The sequence below is a fragment of the Marmota flaviventris genome, chromosome 1 (assembly GCF_047511675.1).
Source record: "Marmota flaviventris isolate mMarFla1 chromosome 1, mMarFla1.hap1, whole genome shotgun sequence".
NCBI classification, from domain to species: Eukaryota; Metazoa; Chordata; class Mammalia; order Rodentia; family Sciuridae; genus Marmota; species Marmota flaviventris.
The window spans coordinates 55469360-55494903 of NC_092498.1; the positions used below are offsets into that span (position 1 = coordinate 55469360).

Consider the following 25544-nt stretch of genomic DNA (forward strand, 5'->3'; position numbering starts at 1 on the left):
AAAAGGGATGACTCTTTTCTTTTTTCACTGCTGGTCATTGCAACTGAAAGGGCAGAATAACATTTCTCGAGCTCAATTTCACTAGAGAATGAGATTCAGTACCCAGGCTTCTTTCTCACTGGCATTGTTCCAAACATCTTGTCAATGGGAAAAGCTGTCTCAATTGTTTTAGATTTATCTTTCAACATTTATTGTCAAAATACTCTTTCATCATTTGTTAACAGTGTCTTATACTGAGAGGGTTTGTTTACTGGATGTAAGCCCAAATAGAGAAAAGCATAATAAAGGTTATTTACATAGCTGATCTTAAATCAAACTATAATATCAGTACTCTTTACAGTGTTTCTTAAACAGTTTGAATCATGAACATCTCATACAGTTTTATGCACCTTGTGGATTTTAGGGGAAAAAAATATACATACACATGTATGTGTGCCCTACAAACCTCAGAATAAGATCTTTTCCTTGATATAAGGTATAGACTAGAAATTGAAAACAGGAGTCTATTTAAGTGATCATTTGACTTGAGCAGGGGACAAATGCTTTATATAGGGCTGTGGCTGAAGGCTACAGTATCTTCCCAGGAACTGATGCCCTCCACATTCTTGCCAACCAAGATCACAGGGAACAGGCACAGGTGCTTCAGTTGTCAGGCCCACATCACCACACATTCAACTTTTATATCCTGAAATGTTTCTTTTCTTCTAGGTCTCTAAGGTGGATATGCTTTGAGTAGTGGGAACATGTGGGCCTGGGCCTCTACTTAGTAAGCAGTAGAATTTATTTACTAGTACAGAAATCTGATCCCTGATTTAGGATAAGGTTAAGAGATCACGATGCAAGATAGAAATAAAATTATGTAAACTAGAGGAAGATTGAAGGAGAAAATACAATTGGGAGACAGAACCACCTTGAGGAGACACAAATACATTATTGAAATTAAAAAGTTTGAAGCTATACATGTTGAGCAGTTTGTCTTATAATAATTAAACATTTGATAAATATTTGTAATAAGTTGCTACTTAGAAACATAAATAAAATGCTTTAAACAAAAGTCTGACTATTCACTGTATGAACAAGAATAGAAGAGGAATAATTAATTCACTTTTTTTGGTACTTCTTCCTGGATTTCACCTTGTTGAAACTGATCTGCTCCCCTTATTGTGTTCTACCAGCATATTTTCTGACTCTGTGATTCTACAACTCCACTCTTCAGGCTGCTCAGGCTGACAAATCTATCAGGAAATCCTATTGACTATGTAAACATACAATCAATTAATTCTCAAAATAGCCCTTACAGGTAGACACTATGATTATGCTGACTTTGTAACAAAGTAAAACAAGGCTCAACAAGGATACAAAAACTAGTCTAAGGTATATAGTTGCAGAAACCTGTCCAGAAATCCAACTTCAGAGCCCAGGTTTTTAATTAGGAAATATTACTTCCTAAAGGAAATTAAGACCTGTCTAAAAACTGATCTATTTCAAAGCTGGACATTTTTAAAGGTTAAAAAAAAAAAAAAATCTGCCACTACAACTTGAAAAATACATAAAAGAAAATCTCTTGAGAAAATCTTAGGGATGACTATCAAGGACAATTCCAAGACAAGTTAAATTGTGAGCCCCTAAGGGGCAGGGACTGTATCTTTTTTGTTCATTACTACATACCCACATCTAATACATATTAGGTGCTTAATTTTTATGTATATTTATTTATATACATATATGTATCCTTCCTCAAGTCACCCAGTTCTTAATGCCTACAATGCTACCACCATTATCTCTTGTGTAAAGTATTAGAACACCCTTCTGAATTGTCTCTGCCAGATTCTCCACTCTTTTAGTCAGGAGGCTACAATGGCTTCTCAAATCTATCGGAGCAGAGTCAAAGTCTACAAGGCCTATTATTTCCCTATTCCATTATTATCTCTGACTCCCCCCGCCACACACACACACACATATATAACACTGGCTATTAAACTCAAGGTCTTTCTTGTACATGCTAAGAAAGTGCTCTACCACTGGCCTAAAACCCCAGTCTTTGACCTCCTAGTATCTCATTTATTCTACTCCAGACTCCTTGCTTCTCCTCAAATATGCAAGGTGCAATCTCATTTCAGGCCTTTACAAACTGCGCACTATGCTTCAAAAGCTCTGACCTACATTATCTACCTGACTTTCACTCAATATTTTTCATCAAATGTCACTTTTTCAATGAGTTCTACCTAGTCCATTTTACTTAAAATCACAAACACCTAGTCCAATTACCCTTTTTTTTTTTTTTTTTTTTGCATAAGATTTTACCACATGGTCTACAATCTAATGTTTATAAATCACTTTGTCTCTTTTAAAGATTGTGCATCCCACCTATCTGGAGCAGGGTCAAATTCTTTACTAAGGCCTTTCCATCACTGAAAAATACTTTCAGAATGCTTAAAATAACACTTGTGTTACAAGTTTAAAACTTTACTTAGTGCTTACTTAGCACTATGTCTAGTGCATAAATATTTGAATGAATCTTCATATTCCACAATAGGAACTCAATATATAATTATTGAATAGAGGTTATGAAATTTACATTTGGCATGGATTAAGATGCTTACCAGCTGAGCATGTCTATTTAAATGTCAGATCTATAAAATGATTAGTCATACAAGTCAGTTTTAACAATCAACAAGACTTATCAGAAGCTCACTGGGCAAGTGGTTGAAGGTATCTCCTCTGCCTTTATTTGTAATATTAGTTTGTTTCCCCACAGGATATCATACCTGTGTAACTGAAAGTGACTAAAATTTTTTTAAAAATAAAAGATTTTAAACAAGGAAGTAAAGTAAAATGGAGCAGGAAATTTCCAATCTGAAGGCAAAAGGACAATTTAACAGCAAATGTGCCGCAGTCCAGCTGGGCACAATAACCAGGAGGTGAAAAGCGACTTGAAGGTTGAAACGGGAACTGCTTTATTGCGGGGAAACTCAGCGGGAACTCAAGGTAGCAGGCACCCAAGGTAGCAGGAGCCGCTTTATTACAAAACAGCAGAGGTATATATACCTAACTGATTACACACTGCTTGACTCAATTAGCATCATCCTGTTACAGCAATCAGCCAATAAGGAATCTCCACCAACTTAATGGCTCAGTGGCGATGCCTCACAAACCCCTCCTCCTGGTAAACTGCCAGGCGCCATCTTGACTTGATTTGTGGTCCCCAACAAAAATGGGCTTAAATTCAATATGACAGGGCTTACAACTACTTAAAATAGAAATGATAGATATTCTTGGGTCATAGAAAATATTTTGTAATGAGTTATTTTTTTAAAAGATGATCCTGAACAATGTGAGAACCAAACCCATTACTTACTTTTCAATACTATGATTTTGTAAAGCCTAAAAATTCATAATTTTTAAAGATGGGGAAATTAAGCTTTAACACAAGTGTTATTTTAAGCAATCACCCTTAAAGTATTTCTCAACAACGGAAAATCCAAGGGGCATGAATCAAAACAAGGTGTTTGAAAAGCCAAGAAAATTCTTATTAGTAGTACTACCTAATATTTCATCTGGCATAATTCCCATTCCTCTTTCAGCTTAGTGTATTATCTAAACACTGCTTTACTAGAGTGTGCATTTATTGTAGTAAGTAAATTCTGCTTGGTTTCTAGGCCATACTCATACAATACATACAAATTACTCACAAAAAGTAAATTCCCTTCATTCCGGCTATAATGTTTGAATATGATTATGTCAAATTTCATTTAACGTTGATCTACTGATTTGATGGCTAATCTGAGAAGTATATTTTTTAGATATTTGTGTTTTTTCATGTACTTATAAGACTATTTTTAAAAATTCATGAAAGACAGCAGTGTAGGTCTTTTTCAAAAAGATACTCTCCCAGAATATCATTCAGAACAAAATTTTAAAGCAGTTCTATATATTTCATAAATAGTCACTTATTTTTGAGTTTTTAAATTAGGCTCAAATCTCTTTTCTACTTATATTTTGGCTAGATATGATTAGTAATTACACAATTTTGAGTAAAATGGATAGTTTCTTAAGGTCTTTGCAACAGATTGTTCCCCAAATACTATACTGTACAAATACGCACCAAAGAAATAAAACAATTTGTTGGTTTTAATCTTTAAAAAAGTGAACCTAATTTTGCTGTGGAAAGTTACAACATAAACATCGAAAATTTTGTATTCTCCCAAGCATGTCATCATTAGGTAAAAACTCATCTAGGCAAAATAGTATTTATGCTTCCATTTTATTGTTTTTAAGAATTAAACTGCCACCTCAGTAGTCTTAAGAGCAATATAATGAAACATACATACATTTAGACTTATGTCCATCATAGCTTCAAAGGCTTCCCTGAAATAAGGCTGGGATTCACATCTTTTTCCTTAAGAAAAGAAACACTAACAGTAATTTTGTTTTCCTTCTACCCACCCACCCTCATTCAAACAATGAACTGATGAATTCAAGTCTAACACCATTTAAAATTTTTGTCCGCTACAAGACATTCATCTGATCTGCCTCCCTGCATATTTATTAAACATAACTGAAAAATAAATCATTTTTAAAAGCCTATAAGAATTATTAATGTGGAATTTCACCATGATAATTTTTTTTTATCCAAAACACAAAGTGGTTTCTTGCCACATTCAATGCTAGTGAATTTCAATAAGCGCAGGAGAGCTTTTCATAAATAGTTGAGAAGCTCTAAAGTGAATTTGGCTATTTTTCTAATTACAAGAAACAAAGAACGGTTGGGATTTAAACAGTAATATTTTAACAGCTCCTAAACAGGGGCATGAAAAGGAATCAAGTTTGCACCAGTCCAAGTACCTACAGTAATATGATAGAAGCACTCACCACCATTTCACACTATTTCACTCCCATGCTTCTAATAACAAGAATTTCTCACTAGAAATAGTGCATTAACAAACTAGACTTTCAAACTGCTAAGTGTGAAAAACCACTTGCTTAAGAAAAAAGTGTATTACTTATTTTCAGCCAAAGTTGAAATGGCCATTTGTATTATTTCTAAATTCTGCTCTAAATTCAGAAATGATTTTGCATCTGATTATCCAAGAATTATGTTTTGCCTATTCCTGACAGAATCAAATGGTAAATTAGCAATCAGTTTATCCTTTGTCAAAAAGAAATGTTCTAAATTTATATACTATACAAACTATCTAATAAATGATATCTGCATTCTACACATCATGTTTATGTTATGCACCATTTTAGGGGGGGAGGAAAAACTTCACAGGGTTTATTCAAAGGATATACAATAATATCCTAAGAAGATTGATTTATACATATGAGATCTGTATAAACTGTAAGTGGTCATCTCAGCTGGACTGTAACAAGCCCCTATAATGCAAAAGCTGACTCTAAAGGCACCTTATAAAGCACTGAAATTCACAATTTAGTCATTACTTTTCTCTTCTCCAATACAAAATTATCTGGTAGTCTTTACTGTTGACTCCATGCTAAAATATTCCAAGTTTAGACTGTTTTACCAACCAAAGGGAAAGGAAATAGTTTTTAAATTTCAAGTTAGAGGAAAACCCCTTATTACACAGCAATGAAACCTGAGCAAATGCTAGTTTGTGATTACAAGAAAACATCCTTCATTAATACATTATTTAAATTCCTCTACAACATTCAAATTGTAGTTTAAAATCCAATAAATGAGAATCCACATAAGCACAGAATTAAGCTACCATGAAACGAGGATTTATATAAAGTCTATTTAGCCCTAAATATTTAAGACAATGAACAGAGTAGAACACACTTCATCTAAATAACACCATTTAAACAGTTATATAAAATAATGTTACTTAAGATTAATAAGTGTGGTGCATCATGTGATTCCAACCATTCACTAAAAAAGCATTAATAAGTAACAGTATCCCCCCACCAGCTTGGAGCCTACAGTGTTGAATCCTTTGGCCATATCTTTTCAAATAATTAGAATATTTTTTAATATTACAAACATAAATATATCTTAGTATTGGAATTCCAATGTATTTTGGTGCTCCTGAGGCTGCCTAAACATAAAAAGGCATCCAAGTGAAGTGTATTACATACTTACGATATCGCAAAATTTCAGTGCCTAAAATGTGAAATAATTCTCTATCGTTTAACAGTCTGCCCTTATAGCAAATTCTAGCAAATTTTTACTTCTAGGATTTTATTGTAACTTTGGGAAATTAGTGGTAAAACATATGGTTTTATAAAACAGTATGTGGCTGCACTTAAATTCACATAAAAATAGCATTTTTACAACCATATTGAAATTTAATCCTTTTACACAGGTTAACAAAAATGTATCACAAGAAAAACTAAACATTGGGTTTAACAAAAGCAATACTTTTGAAAGTGGAACAATGAAAATTTTTTTTTCAAAAAAATTTTTTTTTTCTTACAAATGGTCTCTTCTGGGTCAATTTACCACCTAGAGAACAAAGTTGTTAAAATATAGCTGTGCTCAACTGAGCCACTCATCTGCACTATAGCATAGTACTTGAAATCAATCCTAAGGTCAAGATTTAAAACCATTTTAGAGACAAGACCCTACGTGTTTTTTATAGTCACCTCAGAGGTACTTTTCCTTCCCCAAACAGTCAAAGCTTAATTAAAAGATTGACTACACGTTAAGTTTTTTTCCCTCATCATATCTTCAGTTCAAAATACTATTATCATTGGTAATAAGGTCTGTATCTTGTCTGATCTGGATGATGTGGTCCAGGAAGTGGGGTTTGAGAAGGCGGACCCTGCATTCGTGGAGGAGGAGGTGGCCCTCTTGGTGCAGGCCATATACCAGGACTCATTCCCCCTGGTTGTGTAAATGGAGGGCTCAGAGTTCCTTGATCTTCAGTAAATTGGGGTAAAGAATTTGGATTATAATGGTGAGGAGGGGGAGCAGTTACAGGTGGACCACCATGTTGAGGTGGGGGAGGTCCTGGAGGAGGATGATTCATATAAGGTGGCATCTGGGCAATAATATGTCCAGGGGGAGGGGTTATTGGTGGTGGAGCAGAGGTCATTGGTGGAGGTGGAGCTTGGCTATACACCAAGTGAGGAGTACCTGCAGCCTGGGGAGGATGTGGCATTGGATGGCTTATTGGTGGTGGAGGAGGTGGGGGTGGTGCATAATGTTGTTGTGGAGGCATAATATGATGAGGGTGCGATACCACTGGTTGACCCTGATATTCAGGATGATGGTGAGCAGGTGCTGGGGCAGGAGGTGGTGGTTCTCTAGCACCTGAATTTGAGTCATCCTGAATAGGGACAGTTATTAAATTGCTGTGTTTTCTTGTTGAAATGCGAAAGGTTTCCTGACTGACCGAACGAGGTGGAGGTGGAGCCATGGACAATTCTGCTGGAGGAGCACGAATATCCTCATGTGGCTGATTATAGTGCTCATGAGGCACATGTTGCAAAGGAGGTGGTGGCATCATGATGTGCTGCTTTGGCGGAATATGACTCATATGGTGCTTGTCTGGTGGCATTATAAAACGATCAGGGATGTCGGTTGGTGGTGGGGCAATAGGAGGATGAACATTTTCAAGTGAAGCACGGGTAACAGGTTTTCCAGCTCTCATATGGCGATGGTTGATATGAGCCTGTAAGTCTCTCTGAGACAAATACGTTCTCTTGCACCCTTGAACAATGCTACACATGAAGAGAGAACCTCGTGTACACTGTTCAATTCGCTGCACAGGATCACTACAGCTAAATTAGAAGGGAAAAAATTTGATTTACTAAAAAGGTAAAAATAATGCACTTATTTTTAAAAATATACCTACTTTTAAAATGTTATATAAACAGCAAAAGAGTACATTAAAAGTTATAGTTACTCTTAAGTAATTTTAATCTCCCCTACCTTGTTTCTAATCATTATTTCTGTCAACCTTGAACTCTTCGTGGTATTACCAGAATATATCTTAAAAGGAGACCTTATACTTCCCAACACCTTGAAATGATTTTATAAGTGGCTTTTTATTCATTTGTAAAAATAATAACAATAATAATCCAGAAAGAACTAAGCCAAGGACCTGTCACAACCAAAGGAATTCAGACCTTGAATTACGGGAGCAGTATTTGCTGAGCAAATACTACTAAATGGAGAACAGTAAGTGGGAGATGCTGCAAGGACAATAACAATGGGTAAGATCATCCTAACCATTAGTGCTCTTAACATTAAATATAAATAACTTAAATTTAAACCTTGACTATCAGGGTCCCTTTAAGAAAGGAATTTTTTTGAATTGGGAAGTCATTGACCCATTTTGAATGTTTCCTCATTTGTCAAGTGAAATTAAATTATGTACTCTAACTCACAATGTTGTTATATCTATTTCACCTTAAAAGAGTGTTCTTAAGATCAAATAATGAAAGTGACAGTATTTAATCACTGGTTAAGTGATATTGTTTAGATACAAGCTGTTAACAATGACTATGTGTGTCAACTGACATTCTTATTAAATATATATTTTTTTGGTATTAGGGGTTGAACCTGGGGTACTTTACCCACTGAGCTACATCCCCAGACCTTTCTAGTTTTTTGAGATACTAAGATGATGAAGCTGGTCTCAAGTTTGTGATTCTCCTGCCTCAGCCTCCACAATCACTGGGATTACAGGTGTATGCCAATAAGTTAGGTTAAATGGTTCTATACTCTTGAAGTTGAGTTCTATTTCTCCATCCTGCTATAAGGCTGGCAATTCCTGTTGATACTAAAATGCTTCCTTTAAGTGACTATATAACACACTTCTAATTTTTCATTATAAACTCAGAAACATCCCTACATTAAGAGGATGTGAGACACTTTCTCTGGGTGATGCCTAACAGCAGTAATATATAATGTTTATATTAACTCTGGTTGTCATTTCTTCACTTCCTGATCTGGGTATATTAATCCAGATAGGCTTATGTCCTAAAATAGATAAGGACAGCACAGGTGAGGTGCTTACTAGAATTATATTTAATGCCTTGAAAACCAAATTTCCTGTTAAACATTATCACTGAAACCCTTATGTAAAAGAGGAAACTTCTTAATGTCCTTTACATACTGTTTTATCACATATGAAACCCTTTATCCAAAGGAAGCAATCTAAATTTACTACATGACTTAATGTATACTGGGTTGAAAAATTAGGCATTAGAGAAAATAACCAAAACAAGCAATATAAGCTTCTAATTTCATAACTCTTCTGAATTACAATTTTACAGAATACTGTTTTAATCCCCAATAACAAATTTTATAATGTTACTTCAAGCCAAGAAAATCAGTTGTCATTGGGTTCTCAATGAATCATTCCTTTCTCAGTAATGCCAATTTCCTACACCAAAAAGGGAATCACCCCATGCAATCATTCATAGCTTTGTTAGCAACCAATACTACAAGCCTTGGAGTGCTTCAAATAGAGGTTATAAGTAATCTAAGAAGCCTAAGGCTGGGACTGGAGTTGTAGCTCAGTTGAACGCTTGACTAGCATGTGTGACGCACTGGGTTCAATCCGCAGTACCACATAAAAATAAAAATAAATAAAGACATTGTGCTCCATATACAACTTACAATCAATCAATCAATCAATAACCTAAGGCTGTTCCAAGGAAGTTTCTATTAGTCTTTCTCAAGCCTGCCTTATCAGGGGTTCTAAACTGATATAAAAATTCCTACTTTATTCTCAATTCTTTTAGACTATCCCAAAATGGACCTACCTCTTCATAACTTGTTTGGGTCTATGTCACAACTGTGAATAATTCATTTCCTCATTTGTTAAATGAAGTTATATAATAATCATATTTGAATAGCTTATATATACATAGTGCTTATGTTCTATCAATCAATCAGTCTTTGATGAATCCTGAAAATAATCTAGGAAGGTCAGTATAATTACCAGTCCCATTTTATAGATAAAAAATAGCTTATGTCACATAGCCAATAAATGGCCGAACAGGGATTTGAATTTAAGAATTCTAATACCAGGAGTCTCGGTTCTTAATCACTAACCCATACTACACTACCTCTCTAGTGAGGAAGAGGGAAAGAACAACCAAAAGAAAACGAAAGACTGACTATCCCAAAATGGACTTAGTTCTTCATAACTTGTTTTGAGACTATGAAAAGCAAACGAAAACATAATTGCTTCTGGTTTAGAATACTAATTCTATGATGGCACAGAGATTTTATCATGTGGGTCAGTTTAAGTTGACTGATGGAGGCTGCCCATCATCTTGAAAAGGCTAAAGCCAACTCTGGGCTCACAAAGATTAGCCATGTCTACATATTTGATATTTTTGCCTGGTCTACATCACACCCTGACCTTTAACCCTTTATAAATCATTATACCACAAACTTTACCAATTAAAAAAGTAAAAATGACCTTATCTTACCCTGGACACATCTTATCTCCTTTTTTTTCATGTAAAATAGCACAGTCATAGCAAAAAACATGCTTGCATGGAATCTGTAAACAAAGACATTATAGTTAAGCACACTGGAACAACTTAAAATATTTCTGTAAAAAAAAACAATAAGCATAGTGATCTATATCTAGAAAGCATATGAAAACTGATCAAATGAACATTTAATAAGTACTAACCATATAAAAGTAATAGTTAACACTCTTTTTAATCACAAAGGCTTTGAGAATGTGTTAAAACTTTGATCCCTTTTTTAATAATGTATATATACACATACATCTGTTTACATTTTCTAGATGTGTAAGTCCTATAAATTTCTAACACAGTCCTTGCTGGTTAAAAGCTCCTGAAAACCACTGTAAACACGTTTTATCTTATCTTGTTTCTCCTGAAACTATTCCAAAGTAATAAATAATAATTATATTAAATTTGTTGTATTCCCTTCGTTAAAATTTCACTTATGGGGCTGGCATTGTGGCTCAGTGGTAGAGCATTTGCCTAGCACACATGAGGCACTGGGTTCAAACCCCAGCACATTTAAAAAAGAAAAAAACTAAACAACAAAATAAAGGTATTAAAAAGAAAAAGATTCACTATGATGGAAACATTTCATGCTCTTAAAAATTAAAGTAACAAAACTTTGCTTACATATTTCATACTTAAATGTTACAAACATAGTTATTAAAGAATGAAAAACTCTGTCTACTTAAATTTTTCAGAATTCTACCTCTACACAAATGCTTACATTCACAAAAACAGAATTTAAGTTAATTATACTTACCATTCGCCCATAGATTTTAATAGGCAATCCACATTTGTCACAGAAATGAACTGGTGTATCATCCTTTTCACCTAAGATGTTGATCTGTTGAAATGATATAATTAAAATTTCCTTCTTATGCAATTCTAAAAATTTTAGAATTCACAGTGGTATGGTTAGAATTTTATAAACATTGTTATAACAATTAGAAATAGAGGTTTCTTAGTTTAATCCTCACATATTACCCACCATTAGTTTGTTTTTCTTCTTAAATAGTGGTTATTGATCTTATTTTACTTCAATGAACATCACCTCAAATTATTTTTGAAAATAACAGAAACCTGGCATTAATAAGTAAGTTATTTGTGTATGATGAAAAAGTCATGGATATTAAAAATTCATAACATTCTTCACATATTATGCATTTCAATTATTTAATACTTAATATTTTATTTTTAATTATACCTTAAAGTCCCAAAAAAGGTGTCCAGGAAATCTTCGCTGATTTCCAAACAGTTCGCCCCCTTTACAGTCATACCGCTCTTCTTCATTATAATCAAATCCTTCTGAGGAAAAAAGAACGTTACCCATTTACTTTTCAAATCTTAAATTTCATTTGGGAACTATATGTATATGACAAAATAGGCCTATTCACTAAAAAGTCCATCTTATGTCTTTCAAAGTTCTTCTAAAAATAAGGTAATTAAGACTAGTTTAAAACACCAGGTAAAAATGATCATATAGTCCATCCTATTACTTTATAATTGACTGCAGAATACTCAATAATTCAACATACAAGATTAGTGGCAGAACTAGGCACGGTGCAACACACCTGTAATTCTAGCTACCAGGGAAGCTGAAACAGAATAAGTTCAAGGCTAACTCCAACAACCTAGCAAGACCCTGCCTCAAAATAAAAAAAGGACTAAGGATGTAACTAAGTGGTAGAGTGCCCCTGGGTTCCATCTTGTATATGGTGCGGGGGGGGGGGGGGGGGGGGGGGGCCACAGGGCAGGGGTGTAATTAACAGCAAAATCAATCTCGACTCCCATTCAAGTGCTCTTATCAATTATAACCATCATGCTTGCTGTATAATATTTTAAGATATCATATTTATTCTAATATCTACAAAAGTAGATACAAGGCTACAAGAAACTGATTTTATTGCCAAAAGAACATAATGAAAAAGAGCAAATTCTGAAGATTTTCTATGACAAGTTTTTCTTGTTTTTTTATTTTTTGTTTTTATTTGTTTTAATTACACATGACAGTACAATGATTTTGACATATCACACATCTGAATCAGATGGGATATAATTTCTCATTTTTCTGAGTGTACAGGTTGCAGAATTATATTGGTCATGCAGTCACGTAAGATTTTCTTCTGAAGATTTTCTTAGGAATCCTTACCCACACACTGGGCATGACTTTAGAATCAACATATTCATACTTCATCCTTTCAATTAAAACCTCTTCCTAGTTAATCACCCAAATAGCAGGAGCTGTATGATTATTATCTATAAACTTGAGACAATAAAAAGATCAAATACTCTCACCTTCTCTCGCCTAATTAAAAAGTTGAGATAGCATTCCTCTCAATCCTTTCATCTCATACAAAAGCACAGAAAACTGATGGAAATTCTAGGTAGAATCCAATTTCCTAAAGTAAAGCTGAGAAGACAAATATATCCCTCCTTCAAGGCTTCTCATGACTCTTTTGGCCCTAGAACTGGTAAACAAAGTAGCCAAAACACTTTTAATCTTACCCACATAGCTAAATACCAGCACCTATGGACAGATGGATGGACAGGCGCACACGCGCACACACATAGTGACGCAAGAGTTTTGTGAATACTCCAATATACTATTTAATTACCTCTAACACAAATGTATAGTTCAAAGTCAGGGTTTTCTTATCATTTGTACCCAAGCTCTTGTATGGCCATTTACACCTCATAAAAGCTGGGGTCATTTAAAATTCCAAATAAAGAAAATCATTGCTGGAAACCCAGAAAATTACCAAGATGAATGACCAAGGAAATGAGAAATATATAATAATTTGTCAGAGTGGCTTAACCAGTAATCCTATCATTAAATTATATATCTGTGCAGATAATATACTAGCACCCAAAAATCACTATTTTGATCAATGCCTTAGGGGGAAAAACAATTTCTTAAGAATACCAAATAAGTGAACCTAAATATCCAATAATTACCTTCAACCTAAGTTAATGTTATTAAGAGAGACTTGTAACAGTAATTCCCTCTAGAAAGAGCTGTAGGATTGAGGATGAGTGAGGCCATACCTAAGAGGAAACATGAGCGCATTTTTTTTTTTTTTTGCATTGTTTGGATTATTATTAAGACAGAGCTATTGTACATCATGTTTAGTTTAAAATATTACTTAACAAAAAAAGGGGGGATGGGGAGCCTATATAGTAGAGTAGCTGCCCTAGGCTGTAACTATTGTGATTTTTCATTGATTTATTGGTGCTAGGATTCCAACCTAGGACCTTGAATATGCTAAATATGTTCTACCATTCAACCATACCCCAGCTTTACCACCATGATTTACCATGTTTCAACTTCAAGTAGACTTCTTTAGGCAGAAGAGAAACCCTATGGTAAAAGGAACCATTTTATAAGGTAACTAAAGCAGTCTGATACTTTAAATAATAATAATAATAATATACAGTCAGATTGCTAGAATACAGTAGAAAATCTAGAAATATACCTACTTTAAGAACTTTAACATATGTTAATGGCAAGATTCCTAGTCAGCAAAAAAATATATATACAGACTAGTAAATGGTTGCAAAATGGCTAGCTGCTATGGAGAAAAATAAGTAAGACCTCACTTTCTGTTAGGCTTTTCATTTGCTTGTTTTTAATAAACTAACACAGAGAATGGTGACACACATCTATAATCCCAGCAACTTGTGAGGCTTAAGTTTGAGGCTAACCTGAGCCATTTAGCAACGCCCTAAGCAACTTAGTGAGATCCTCTCTCAAAATTAAAAAAAAACACACAAGTTGGGGAGCCCTAGGGATATTGCTTATGGTAAAGTGCCCTGGGTTCAATCCCTGGTACTAAAAAAATTAAAATAACAACAACATCAACAACCACAACTAAACACATATCCATAAATGTCCCAAAACAGGGGTTAGCAAACTTTTTCTGTAAAAGCCCAGACAATAAATATTTTAGAGTTTGTGGGCCATATTGTCTCTATCAAAAATACTCAGCTCTGCCATTATAGGAGAAAAGCAAAACAGCCACCAATAAAACTTACATGGACAATCATGGTTGTGTTGTAAACTTTATTTATAAAAACAGGGCCAGATTTGGCCCACTGGCCAGTTTACTGACCTCTACTAAATAGTAAAATAGGAAAACTTATATTCATGGAATAAGGAATTCCACTTAAAGAATGTCTTAAAACCCAAAAGTCCTAAGAGCAAGACTAATTTTCTGGCTACACAGAGTCTTCAAGATCTTTACAAATAAAAATTTTATTCAAATAAAATTCAAAAGACAAGTGGAGAATACAGACAATATATAACAAAATGGCTAACTGCATTAATTTACAAAAATCTCATAAAAATTGGAGAAAAGACTGCCAAACAGAAAAACTGGAAAAGAATATGAATGGGAAAAACCTAGGCAAAAGAAATGACCAATACTATGAAAAGATATACTATGAAAAGATATATATAATATATAAAACCTTACATATAATTAAAGAAATATATATGAAAAGAAAAAAATTAAGTTAATAATACCAGAAATCGATGTGTGGGAATATAAGCTAATATACCTTTCCTGAAAAGCACTTTGACAATATCTGACAAATTCTAAAATGTACATTATCATCAAGTTTTTAAATGTCCAAAGTTTTTGCAAAGTATAAATTTTACAAAATAATCATATTAAGCCATATACACAAGGATATTTGCTGTACCATTATTAGAGGAAAAAAACTAAAAAATTTGCTAAATAAATTATGGTATATCATAAATGAAATATCCAAACCTATTTCTTTTTTCTATTTTTGGTACCAAGAATTGAACCCAGGGGCACTTTACCACTAAGCCATATCCCCAGCCCTTTCATATATTTATTTAGAAACAGGGTCTTGCTGAGTTGCTTAGGGCCTCACTAAATTGCTGAGGCTAGCTTTGAACTTACATTCCTCCTGTCTCTGCCTCTTGAGCCACTGACAAAACCAATTTTTTTAAATTATGTACATCTGAATGTAGTGATAAGGCAAAATTTCAAATGCACTTTACATGAAAAACTACCTAGGAAAAAACTGTACTTTTGTACAAAAGTCTTCATAAGATTATCTTTGGAAAGAAGGATTATAGAGGGAGCTATTTTACTTATGCTATGCTTTCTGGAATACCATTTAGGTTTATTTTTAAAGGGGAAACTTATAAAGGGAGAAAAAAAGCATAAAATATACCAAAATGAAATAAAAAGGCTGAAAAGAGCATGTAGGATTAAAGTAGCCATAAGTAAATAAGATCACAGACGTATGGTGCAATGAGATAAACAAAAAGACTATTGAACATATTAGTTTAAACAAATTACCTTCATCACCAGGTGGAGCCTTTGTAGGCATCCTGTTTATAGTCCTTTGAGTTCGAGGTGCAGGTTTGGCTTTGTTTGCTTGTTTGGAGATGAGTTTTATAGGAATTCGTCTGCGAACATCAAGACCACCCAATGATCCAGAACTATTAGTGCCTTGTAACTCATTATCTATGTTAGAGGAAAAAACAAATTTTAATTTCTTTTAGTTTTTCTTTTTGAAGATTATTTCATCTCAGGTATTAAAACAACATAACCAACATTATCAAGGGTTAACAATATTAGTCCTGATTTTAAATATTACACTAACACAAATTTACTGCTAATTTTCTTTATTTTAGATAAACTTTTAAAGCAACGCTTTTTGAGACACGGAACCCTATTAGAAACTGACAAAGCTATAGTACTTTTATCTCTCTTAGAGAAGTGAACAATAAAAATTTTCACTAATTCCACAGTTTACAGAAAAATAAAAAACTTCATGAACCCAAGATAAGAACCTCTGTCTTGAACTATAAGAATTTCTTAGAGGTAAATGAGAACACTGATACAACATATCAAAATCTCTGGGACACTATGAAGGCAGTACTAAGAGGAAAGTTCATTGCATGGAGTTCATCCCTTAAAAGAAGAAAAAGTCAACAAATAAATAACGTAACATTACACCTCAAAGCCCTAGAAAAAAGAACAAATCAACACCAAAAACAGTAGAAAATAGGAAATAATTAAAATTAGAGCTGAAATCAATGGAATTGAAATAATTGAAAAAACTGACAAAACAAAAACTTGGTTCTTTGAAAAAATAAATAAAATTGATAAACCCTTAGTCATGCTAATGAAGAGAAGGGGAGAGAAAACTCAAATTACTAAAATTTGTGATGAAAAGGAAATATCACAATAGAAACTACAGAAATACAAAAAATAATTTGAAATTTATAATCCAATAAAATAGAAAATATCAAAGACAAATTTCTAGAATCATATGATTTTCCTAAACTGAATAAGGATGATATACACAAGTTAAACAGATCAATTTCAAGCAATGAAATAGAAGACGCCATCAGAAGCCTATCAACCAAGAAAAGCCCAGGTCCAGATGGATACACAGCTGAGTTCTACAAGACCTTCAAAGAAGAACTAAAACCAACACTCCTCAAATTATTCTATGACATAGAAAAAGAGGGAACACTTTCAAACTCATTCGATGAGGCCAGTATCAAAGGCCTGATTCCAAAACCAGACAAAGACACATCAAAAAAAGAAAATTTCAGACCGATATCTCTAATAAACATAGATGCAAAAATTCTTAGTAAAATTCTGGCAAATCAAATACACGATTAAGTGGGGTTCATCCAAGGGATACAAGATTGATTCGACATATAGAAATCAATAAATGTAATTCATCACATCAATATATCTAAAGAATCATATGATCATCTCAAGAGATCAGAAAAAGCATTTGACAAATACAGTACCCCTTTATGTTCAAAACACTAGAAAAACTAGAGATAACAGGACCATATCTCAACATTGTAAAAGCTATCTATGCTAAGCCCCAGGCCAACATCATTCTAAATGGAGAAAAATTGAAAGCATTCCTTCTAAAAACTGGAACAAGTCAGGGATGCCCTCTTTCACCACTTCTATTTAACATAGTTCTTGAAAACCTAGCCAGAGCAATTATACAGATGGAAGAAATTAAAGGGATATGGATGGGAAAAGAAGAACTCAAACTATCACTATTTGCTGATGACATGATTCTATACCTAGAGGATCCAAAAAATTCCACCAGAATACTTCTAGAACTAATAAATGAATTCAGCAAAGTAGCAAGATATAAAAATCAACACCAATAAATCAAAAGCATTTCTGTATAGTGACAAAGCCTCTGAAAGAGAAACTAGGAAAATCACCCCATTTACGATAGCCTCAAAAAAAAAAACCAAAAAAAAACACTAAAATACGTGGGAATCAACTTAACAAAAGAGGTGAAAGGCCTCTACAATGAAAACTACAGAACACTAAAGAAAGAAATTGAAGAAGACCTTAGAAGATAGAAATATCTCCCTTGTTCTTGGATAGGCAGAATTAATATTGTCAAAATGACCATTACCAAAAGTACTATACAGATTTAATGCAATTCCAATTGAAATCCCAATACATTCCTCATAGAAAAAGAAGTCATGAAATTCATCTGGAAAAATAAGAGACCCAGAATAGCCAAAGCAATCCTTAGCAAGAAGGATGAAGCAGGTGGCATCACTATACCAGACCTTAAACTATACTACAGAGTAATAGTAACAAAAAAGGCATGGTATTGGCACCAAAATAGACTTGTAGACCAATGGTACAGAATAGAGGACACAGAGACAAACCCACATAAATACAGTTATCTCATACTAGACAAAGGTGCCAAAAACTTATACTGAAGAAAAGATAGCCTCTTCAACAGATACTGCTGGGAAAACTGAATATCCACATGCAGCAAAATGAAAATAAACCCCTCTCACCACACACAAAACTCAACTCAAAATGGATCAAGGACCTAGGAATTAGTCCAGAGACCCTGCGCCTAATAGAAGAAAAAGTAGGCCCAAGTCTTTATCATGTTGGATTAGGCCCCGACTTCCTTAACAAGACTCCTATAGCACAAGAAATAAAATCCAAAAACAATAAATGGGCTGAATTCAAATTGAAAAGCTTCCTCTCAGCAAAAGAAACAATCAGTGAGGTGAAGAGAGAGCCTACAAAATGGGAGCAAATTTTTAGCACACACACATCAGATAGAGCACTAATCTCTAGGATATATAAGGAACTCAAAAAACTTAATACCAAAAATAATAATAATAATCCAATCAATAAATGGGCTAAGGAGCTGAACAGACACTTCTCAGAAGATGATATGCAGTCAATCAACAAATATATGATAAAATGTTCAACATCTCTAGCAACTAGAGAAATGCAAATCAAAACTACTCTAAGATTTCATCTAACTCCAGTCAGAATGGCACCTATTAAGAATTTAAACAACAATAAATGTTGACAAGGATGTGGAAAAAAAGGCATACTCATACATTCCTGGTGGGATTGCAAATTGGTCCAACCAATCTGGAAAGCAGTATGGAGATTCCTTAGAAAACTTGGAATGGAACTACCAATTGACCCAGCTATCCCATTCCTTGGTTTATACCCAAAGGACTTAAAAACAGCATACTATAGTGACACAACCACACCAATGTTTATACCAGCACAATTCACAAAAGCTAAATTGTGGAACCAACCTAGATGCCCTTCAATAGACGGATAAGTAAACTGTGGTGTATATATACACAATGGAATATTACTCAGCATTAAGAGAGAATAAAGTCATGTCATTTGCTGCTAAATGGATGGGGTTGGAGAATATCATGTCAAATGTTTTCTCTGCTATGTGGATGCTGATACATAATGGGGGTGAGGGGGAGCATGGAAGGAATAGAGGAACTTTGATTAGGGCAAATGGAGGGAAGGAAAGGGAGGGGGTTTGGGGGTAGGAAAGATGATGGAATGAGATGGACATTATTACCCTAAGTACATGTATGAAGACACAAATGGTGTGACTCTACTTTATGTACAACCAGAGATATGAAAAACTGTGCTCTATGTGTACTATGAATTCAAATGCATTCTGCTGTCATGTAAAACAAATTAAATATTTTTTTAAAAAAAAGTAACTATGAGAATTTAAAAAAAAAATGAAAAAGGAAAAGAAACAAAACCATCCCTATCTCCTGTCAAGCTTGCCACGTAGACAGTCAATAAAGTTGCTAAGTTTACATTAGGGTAACCAATAAAACTGAAAAAAACAAACAAAAAAAACCTAACCCTGATGAAGGCAAAATTAAATAATGCACCTGAAAATGAAGTCAGTTTTAAAGAGATTATTTCCTTCAGCCTAAAATGAAGGAAAAGGGTTGAGCAATAAAGTAAAAATTTATTATACCCCGTAATAACAGAAACATGCAATAATTTGTACTACAACATTTCTAGAGATACACTGAGTTATTCTTAGCACTGTATTGGAAAATTATAATCTAGGAGGATGCAAGGTTTCTAACTCCATCTATCTAAGTCTAAACAAATGACACCTCTGCTTGTTATCATCTATGAAACAAATTAACTTATGTTCCATTATTATTTCATAGAACCAACTCATGTAGAGCTTAAAGAGTTACCTTTGTTCAAGTAAATGAAAAGATATTATAACACAGAAAATAATCAACTTTACCTAGAGTCAAAAAGGAAAATGCTCTAAAATGAGAAATACAAAGAAACAAAAATTTTAAATTATGTTTTAAACATAAGTTATTGAACAAAGTTGTATAACTGCCCCTGCAAACAATATTACAATCAAAACAAATAAACTGTCCATATTAATTATGAGTAAAGACAAAAGTAGTAACTCAGTACCAATGACCTCCAAGGCTGTATTACATGTACACTTTTTGTGTTAAAATAGGTCCTGAATGATTATTTTGAATTTTTTCAGTCTACTTTCTACTTTTTTAACAGGTAATCTTGCAGGGGGATATGAAGAAGGGATTACATGGTTAGCTAAACTCTTGAATTAGAATAAATTCAACTTTTCCAACTTTATCAATTTTCAACATTTCACTAAATGAACTAACAAGCTGATTAATGTATTTCATTCATTTTCAATGCATTTGTTTATTTATGTAAAAATACTTAAAGCAATGCAACAGCCAAAAGGCAGATATTTCTAAATAACATTTTTCTTAAAAAGTATTCCTGACTTTCCAATTATTAAAAAAGAGTTAATATTGTCCTTCAGCTATCAAAAGGATTCTTAAGGGTTTTACCTTTGTGAATGAAAATACCAACACTTCATTACAAGTTCTTTTCACACCACCCTGAACGCTTGAGGTCTCTTATTGTTGATCACATAGCCAGCTTGCCATGTGCAAGAGCCTGCTGCCCCCTAAAACTTTGCTGTTTGCTTCACAAATTTCAAGTTATAAAGTAGAACACTTCACAGTGACAACAATCTGGGATTGTTTGAGGAACTTTTTTTTGGTTTGTGTCTTTTTAAAATTAAGGATCAAAACATACAATACAATTTCCTTTTGAATTAATAACTAAACATACAGTCCATAGTAACAAAGTCCTTGGATATTATTCAAAGAGAAAACTAAGGATAACTGGCCATTTATGGTGAATTCACCTTACAAGAAACAGCACTTTTTATTATGTAGCTTAAAAAGGTTTTGGATTTTTATCTTGAATAAAAGGAACAAAGAAATATTTTACAAAATTTAGGTTACTTTACAAAGGTGCTAATTCAACAATGCATATGAGTGACCAAAGAATGAATCAAGTGTTAACTGTTTCATGGAAAATTTTTTCTCCTTAAAATACTTCATTTTACATTTCAATTTTACGCATGACCATATATACAATGGGTCATTTTTGCACTAATATTCAAGGGTTTCACCAATTTTTCCAAAGACCACTTGATCCTTTGATATTAAAATCATTCTCAAGATGCCTATTCTGTCATGATGTCTTCAATTAACTAGCTAACAGCATTTCCTCATTTGTCAATGGCTTATTTGTGATTGTCATCAAATTCATGTTTATGAACTCTGATATCTGAAACTTTCACAAAAGTTTCTTCCTCACAATCAGTGTATAGCAACTGGTACTGTCTTCTGATATGAAACATTAAGGAGAAGGTCTCAAAAAGAAATTAACTTTTATTTCCCATGCAAACTTTTAACTTAAAAAGTTTAAAATTAGAATAAAGCCTCTTACACACCCATCCATTTTCAGATTTCCTAATATAACAACTTCTAAACTGTAAAAGGGACTTCACTCCCAGTTCCAGTAACAGGATAAAGGAGAAATATTTTGCTAAAATCACACATTTGTTACCCTACCCTCAAGACTCCAGAGTTTCAACTCTATATATTTTCCAAACTCTGGAATTCCTTAAAGCCTGGTTCTAGGCCCTCTTCTTTTCTATACGCCTCTCACTAAATGATCTCTCCCATGCTCATGCTTTAAAGAGATCAACTATAAGGTATTAACTCCCAAATATATATTTTTGGTCCATATCTTTCCTTTGAGCTCCATTTGGTACCGCCCATCCTATATCAATATACATCTCATACCCAGCAGTCCAAAACCAAATTCTTGTTCCCAAATTCCTAACTTCCACTGAAACCAGAAGCCCAGGCATTTCTCTCCCATACCCCCAAATCAATTCATTAGCAGGTGCTTGAGCTCTACCACCAAAACATCTATTGCATCTGCCCTTTCTCGCCCCTCATCCCACCTCTCTCCACCTTTTGTTGTTGTAGTGGTGGTGGTGCAGGGGATTCAAACCAGAGCCTTGTGAACTGCATGTTAGGCAAGTACTCCATCACTTCATTTTCACTAAACCAAGCCTCCTTTCTGGTCTACTACAATGACCTCCTAAATTGTCTATTTTCTATTATTCTTGACTTCCACAAAACAGTCCATTATATATTTAAGATTATGTTCCTTCTTTTACTTCTATTCAGAGACTTCATATTCACTCAAACTAAAATTAAACTCTTTAATGTACCTTTCAAAGTCCTGAAGGTGGTGACTTAAGACTTCCTCTGCAACCTCAACTTAGGGCTCTTTTTCCCTTGCCAACTAGGCCACAACCAACTGGCATTCTCTACATTTTCCTATCCTGGAGTCTTTGAACTTGCTGAAAATGTTCCTTCTGTTTTATTTCATGGCTAGATTCTTCTTATACATGAGTCTCAACTACTAACCTTTCCCAGAAGACCTTCCCTGCCCATTCTCTCTGAAACTTCCTACTCCACAGCATTTGTTTTCCTTGAAGGCATTCACCACAATCTGTAATAATATGTAAACGAGTTTATATATATATGGGGGTGGGGGGAATGAGAATGTGTGTGACTGTCTGTCTTCCCCAGCAGGATGTAATGTCCAAGAGGAAAAGAACCCAGTTCTATTGTTAACTCCTTCATCATTCCATCTTCAGGCCTGCAAGTATCTAGACATATCCGGCATAAATAAACATGTATGTACACACACTCAATAAATATGTAGCTGATGATTGAGAACATTCAGATCAATGCTTAAGAAAAAGTCTATTCCCCCTACGTGTGCTATGATCGATGTAACTGAAGCACTTACTAACTTCAAGTGCCTCATTCAACATCCAAGAACCACAAGAAAGCGAAGCACATAACACCTAACAAGAGGTGGAGCTACCCTTGGCGAAAGGGATGAGAATGTCTTGATCTTTTGTGTTCCTATATAAGTGGCCTCAACTGATGATGAGAAAAGACCACAGCCGAAGCATAGGCATGGTTTAGGCTTAGATGGAAATTTCTAGCTGCTCTGTTTATGAATTGGAAAACTATATCCGACTCCCTTCCCTTCTGTAACCTCTAATCCATGATGGACCGAAGAGACAAACAAGAAATAACTGCAGCACCCGCCTAAAGCTGAGAGCAGGAAGTCTTCAACTAACTACCAGCGCAAGGAGACTTCAATCACCGCTGGTGTCCACCCACCAGTACCCCATAACCTAGGGCAGAGCAACTGTGTTGAGTTTAAATAAATAAAAGATACGGCGCTCTCCCCTTGCCAGGAAGCCTACGCCGCCCACTGTCCCAGCTGGGAGCTCAGCAAAACCAGACACAGAAGCGGTTGTTGCCGGCACCGAGGATGGAGGTACCGCACCGGAGGGTAGGCCGAGAAGCAGCAGGCCCTGCGGGGCACGGGAAGAGGGTCTATGAGATTTCTTCCTCACCGCCACACCCCAGTGCTGTGGGGCAAGCGTAACCCCTTTTGCCCGCTGGACGACCAGTCCCAGACTAGCCAAGGGGGCATGAAACTGGGACCCCCACTGCCTCCGCCTCCTTACCAGTGTGATCCATGATTCGGCTCGCAGGGCACAGTGGGAGCGGAAGTCAACCGAGCCGAAGTCTCAACAAGCGCGTGCGCGCTACCTTCCGGAGCCCAGAAGACGGAAGTGTGGCCGGTTTGCCCCACTTTGCCCTGCAAGAGCTCCCTTCTCGCGCCTCCACCACCCTTCTCTGATGAGGGAGTCAGGCATAGTCCAGGCAGAGGCAAGCGGAGCCGGGAGCTTCGGTATTGAGATTGTTAAGGCTTCCCGTTTGCCTCAAAGAGGAAGTAGCCTTTAGCGTGGGAAGGGAATAGATGGGGCCAGGGGGTTGGGGGGCGGCGGCGGCCGGAGAGCGGTAGTAGCTAGAGGAATAAGCTTGGGGCGGCTAAGGTAGACGCCCGCCCACGCAGAGCGTTGCCTTGTGGGACTTGTAGTGTCTTGGAGCCGGCTGGCTTAGCGCGCATGCTCGGCCGTTGGGATGGCCCCACCCCAGCGGGCGGAGTAACGGTTTGGAATCCCCCCGGGTCCGCGAGGGCTGCTTTACCTCCTCCTGCTCTAGGGAAGGTGTAAACAGCGCGCTCCTGCAGGCGTCCTCCAGTGGGAGGTTGCCCAGGGAATCGCTGAGCTGGGGGAAGCTCCCGGCTAGAGGGAAGCTCTGTGCTTATAGTCTAAATTTCGCTTTGTCCTGACGGGCTGCCTAGACCCACGCAGAGCAGACAGTTCCCCGGTTCCCACCTCCGAAGTTCCTCTAACAGTTGAAACACGTTTACAGTGCTTGACTACCATTCATTATCTAGGGAAACTCCGGCGGCGCTTCGAACCCTCCGGACGCTTAAAGGACTGGAGGACGAGCGAGGCGCCCTTGCCTCCCCTTACAGGGACACCTAGCAGTAACGTGCAGAGTGAGACGGAAGAAGAGAGGATCAAGACCAGGGGGGTGACGAGAGCACTAGGGCTTGGCCGGAAGAGAGGTTAAAGAGGAAAGGCCTCACTGGAGAAAGAGAGAGTTAAACCACAACAGGCAGTACCTAGTTCCAGTTCTTGGTCCCAGGGGTTTGTGGTTGCTGCTTTCATCTTGCTCAGCCAAAACAAAAGGAAAGTGTCAAATGGCGATTCCTTAGGACTTCCAGTGCAGTCTCCACCTCGCAGATTTGGCTCATTTGTGTCCACTCCTTTCCCTAACCCTTTATACTTGATGCTCTCAGATGAGTAGAAAGGAGCACAATTAATGGAAAACACAGCTTGGGAGTCAAGGGATTTGGGTTCTATTCTTGTCCCTTGGTGACGACATTACTTTGGGTTATTCACACTTTCAGTGCCAGAATTCCTAGATCGATAAAAGATTATTACATTGACCTCTTATAGAAATGTTTTGACGGTACTGAATTCCTAATAAAGTTGTGTAACAATGACCTATATCTGTGTAGTTGTACTGTAACAGCTATGAATAACTATGATGATCAGTACTGTAACTGCACCATGTTATTGGTGATTGTTTTAGTGGGATCTTTTAAAGTCTCACTTTATTTCCCTCTTATATACAAGATTGTACTTATATTCTGGACTAGATGGACATTTATGAACACAAGTCATTATTAATTTTGTTAAAATGTGAAGTTCTTTCTACTGAGTGTTTTTCAGGATGCTTTCAATTGCTGGCATTTTTGCTTGGGGTCTGGAGGAAACTTAAAACACTTCCTCCATACCTTCCTATTTCTCTAAATATGATACTGATGTGGTTGAGTATTATTCACCAATTTAGGGTTTTCTGGGAGATAGTTTCCACCCAAAAAGTGCTCTTTTTTTCTTCCCCTATCAAACTGATCTCTATCAATTAAACT

General features: G+C 35.6%; 1 protein-coding gene across 2 annotated transcripts; it reads right to left on the reverse strand.

The window, feature by feature from the left end:
- Positions 1-4245: 4245 nt before the first annotated feature.
- Cbll1 (Cbl proto-oncogene like 1) lies at positions 4246-24066 on the reverse strand. 2 transcript variants are annotated; one of them, XM_027926466.2, is made up of 6 exons: positions 23722-24066; positions 15795-15962; positions 11666-11763; positions 11222-11305; positions 10411-10484; positions 4246-7743 (listed from the first exon to the last, which is right to left on the reverse strand). In XM_027926466.2, exons 1-6 carry the CDS (start codon positions 23732-23734, stop codon positions 6708-6710), a joined length of 1473 nt encoding a protein of 490 aa, XP_027782267.1. In that variant the 5' UTR covers positions 23735-24066; the 3' UTR covers positions 4246-6707. The 2 variants fall into 2 exon arrangements, with proteins under 2 accessions (XP_027782267.1, XP_027782266.1); XM_027926465.2 differs by having other exon boundaries at positions 11666-11766; positions 23722-24062.
- Between the last annotated feature and the right edge of the window lie 1478 nt (positions 24067-25544).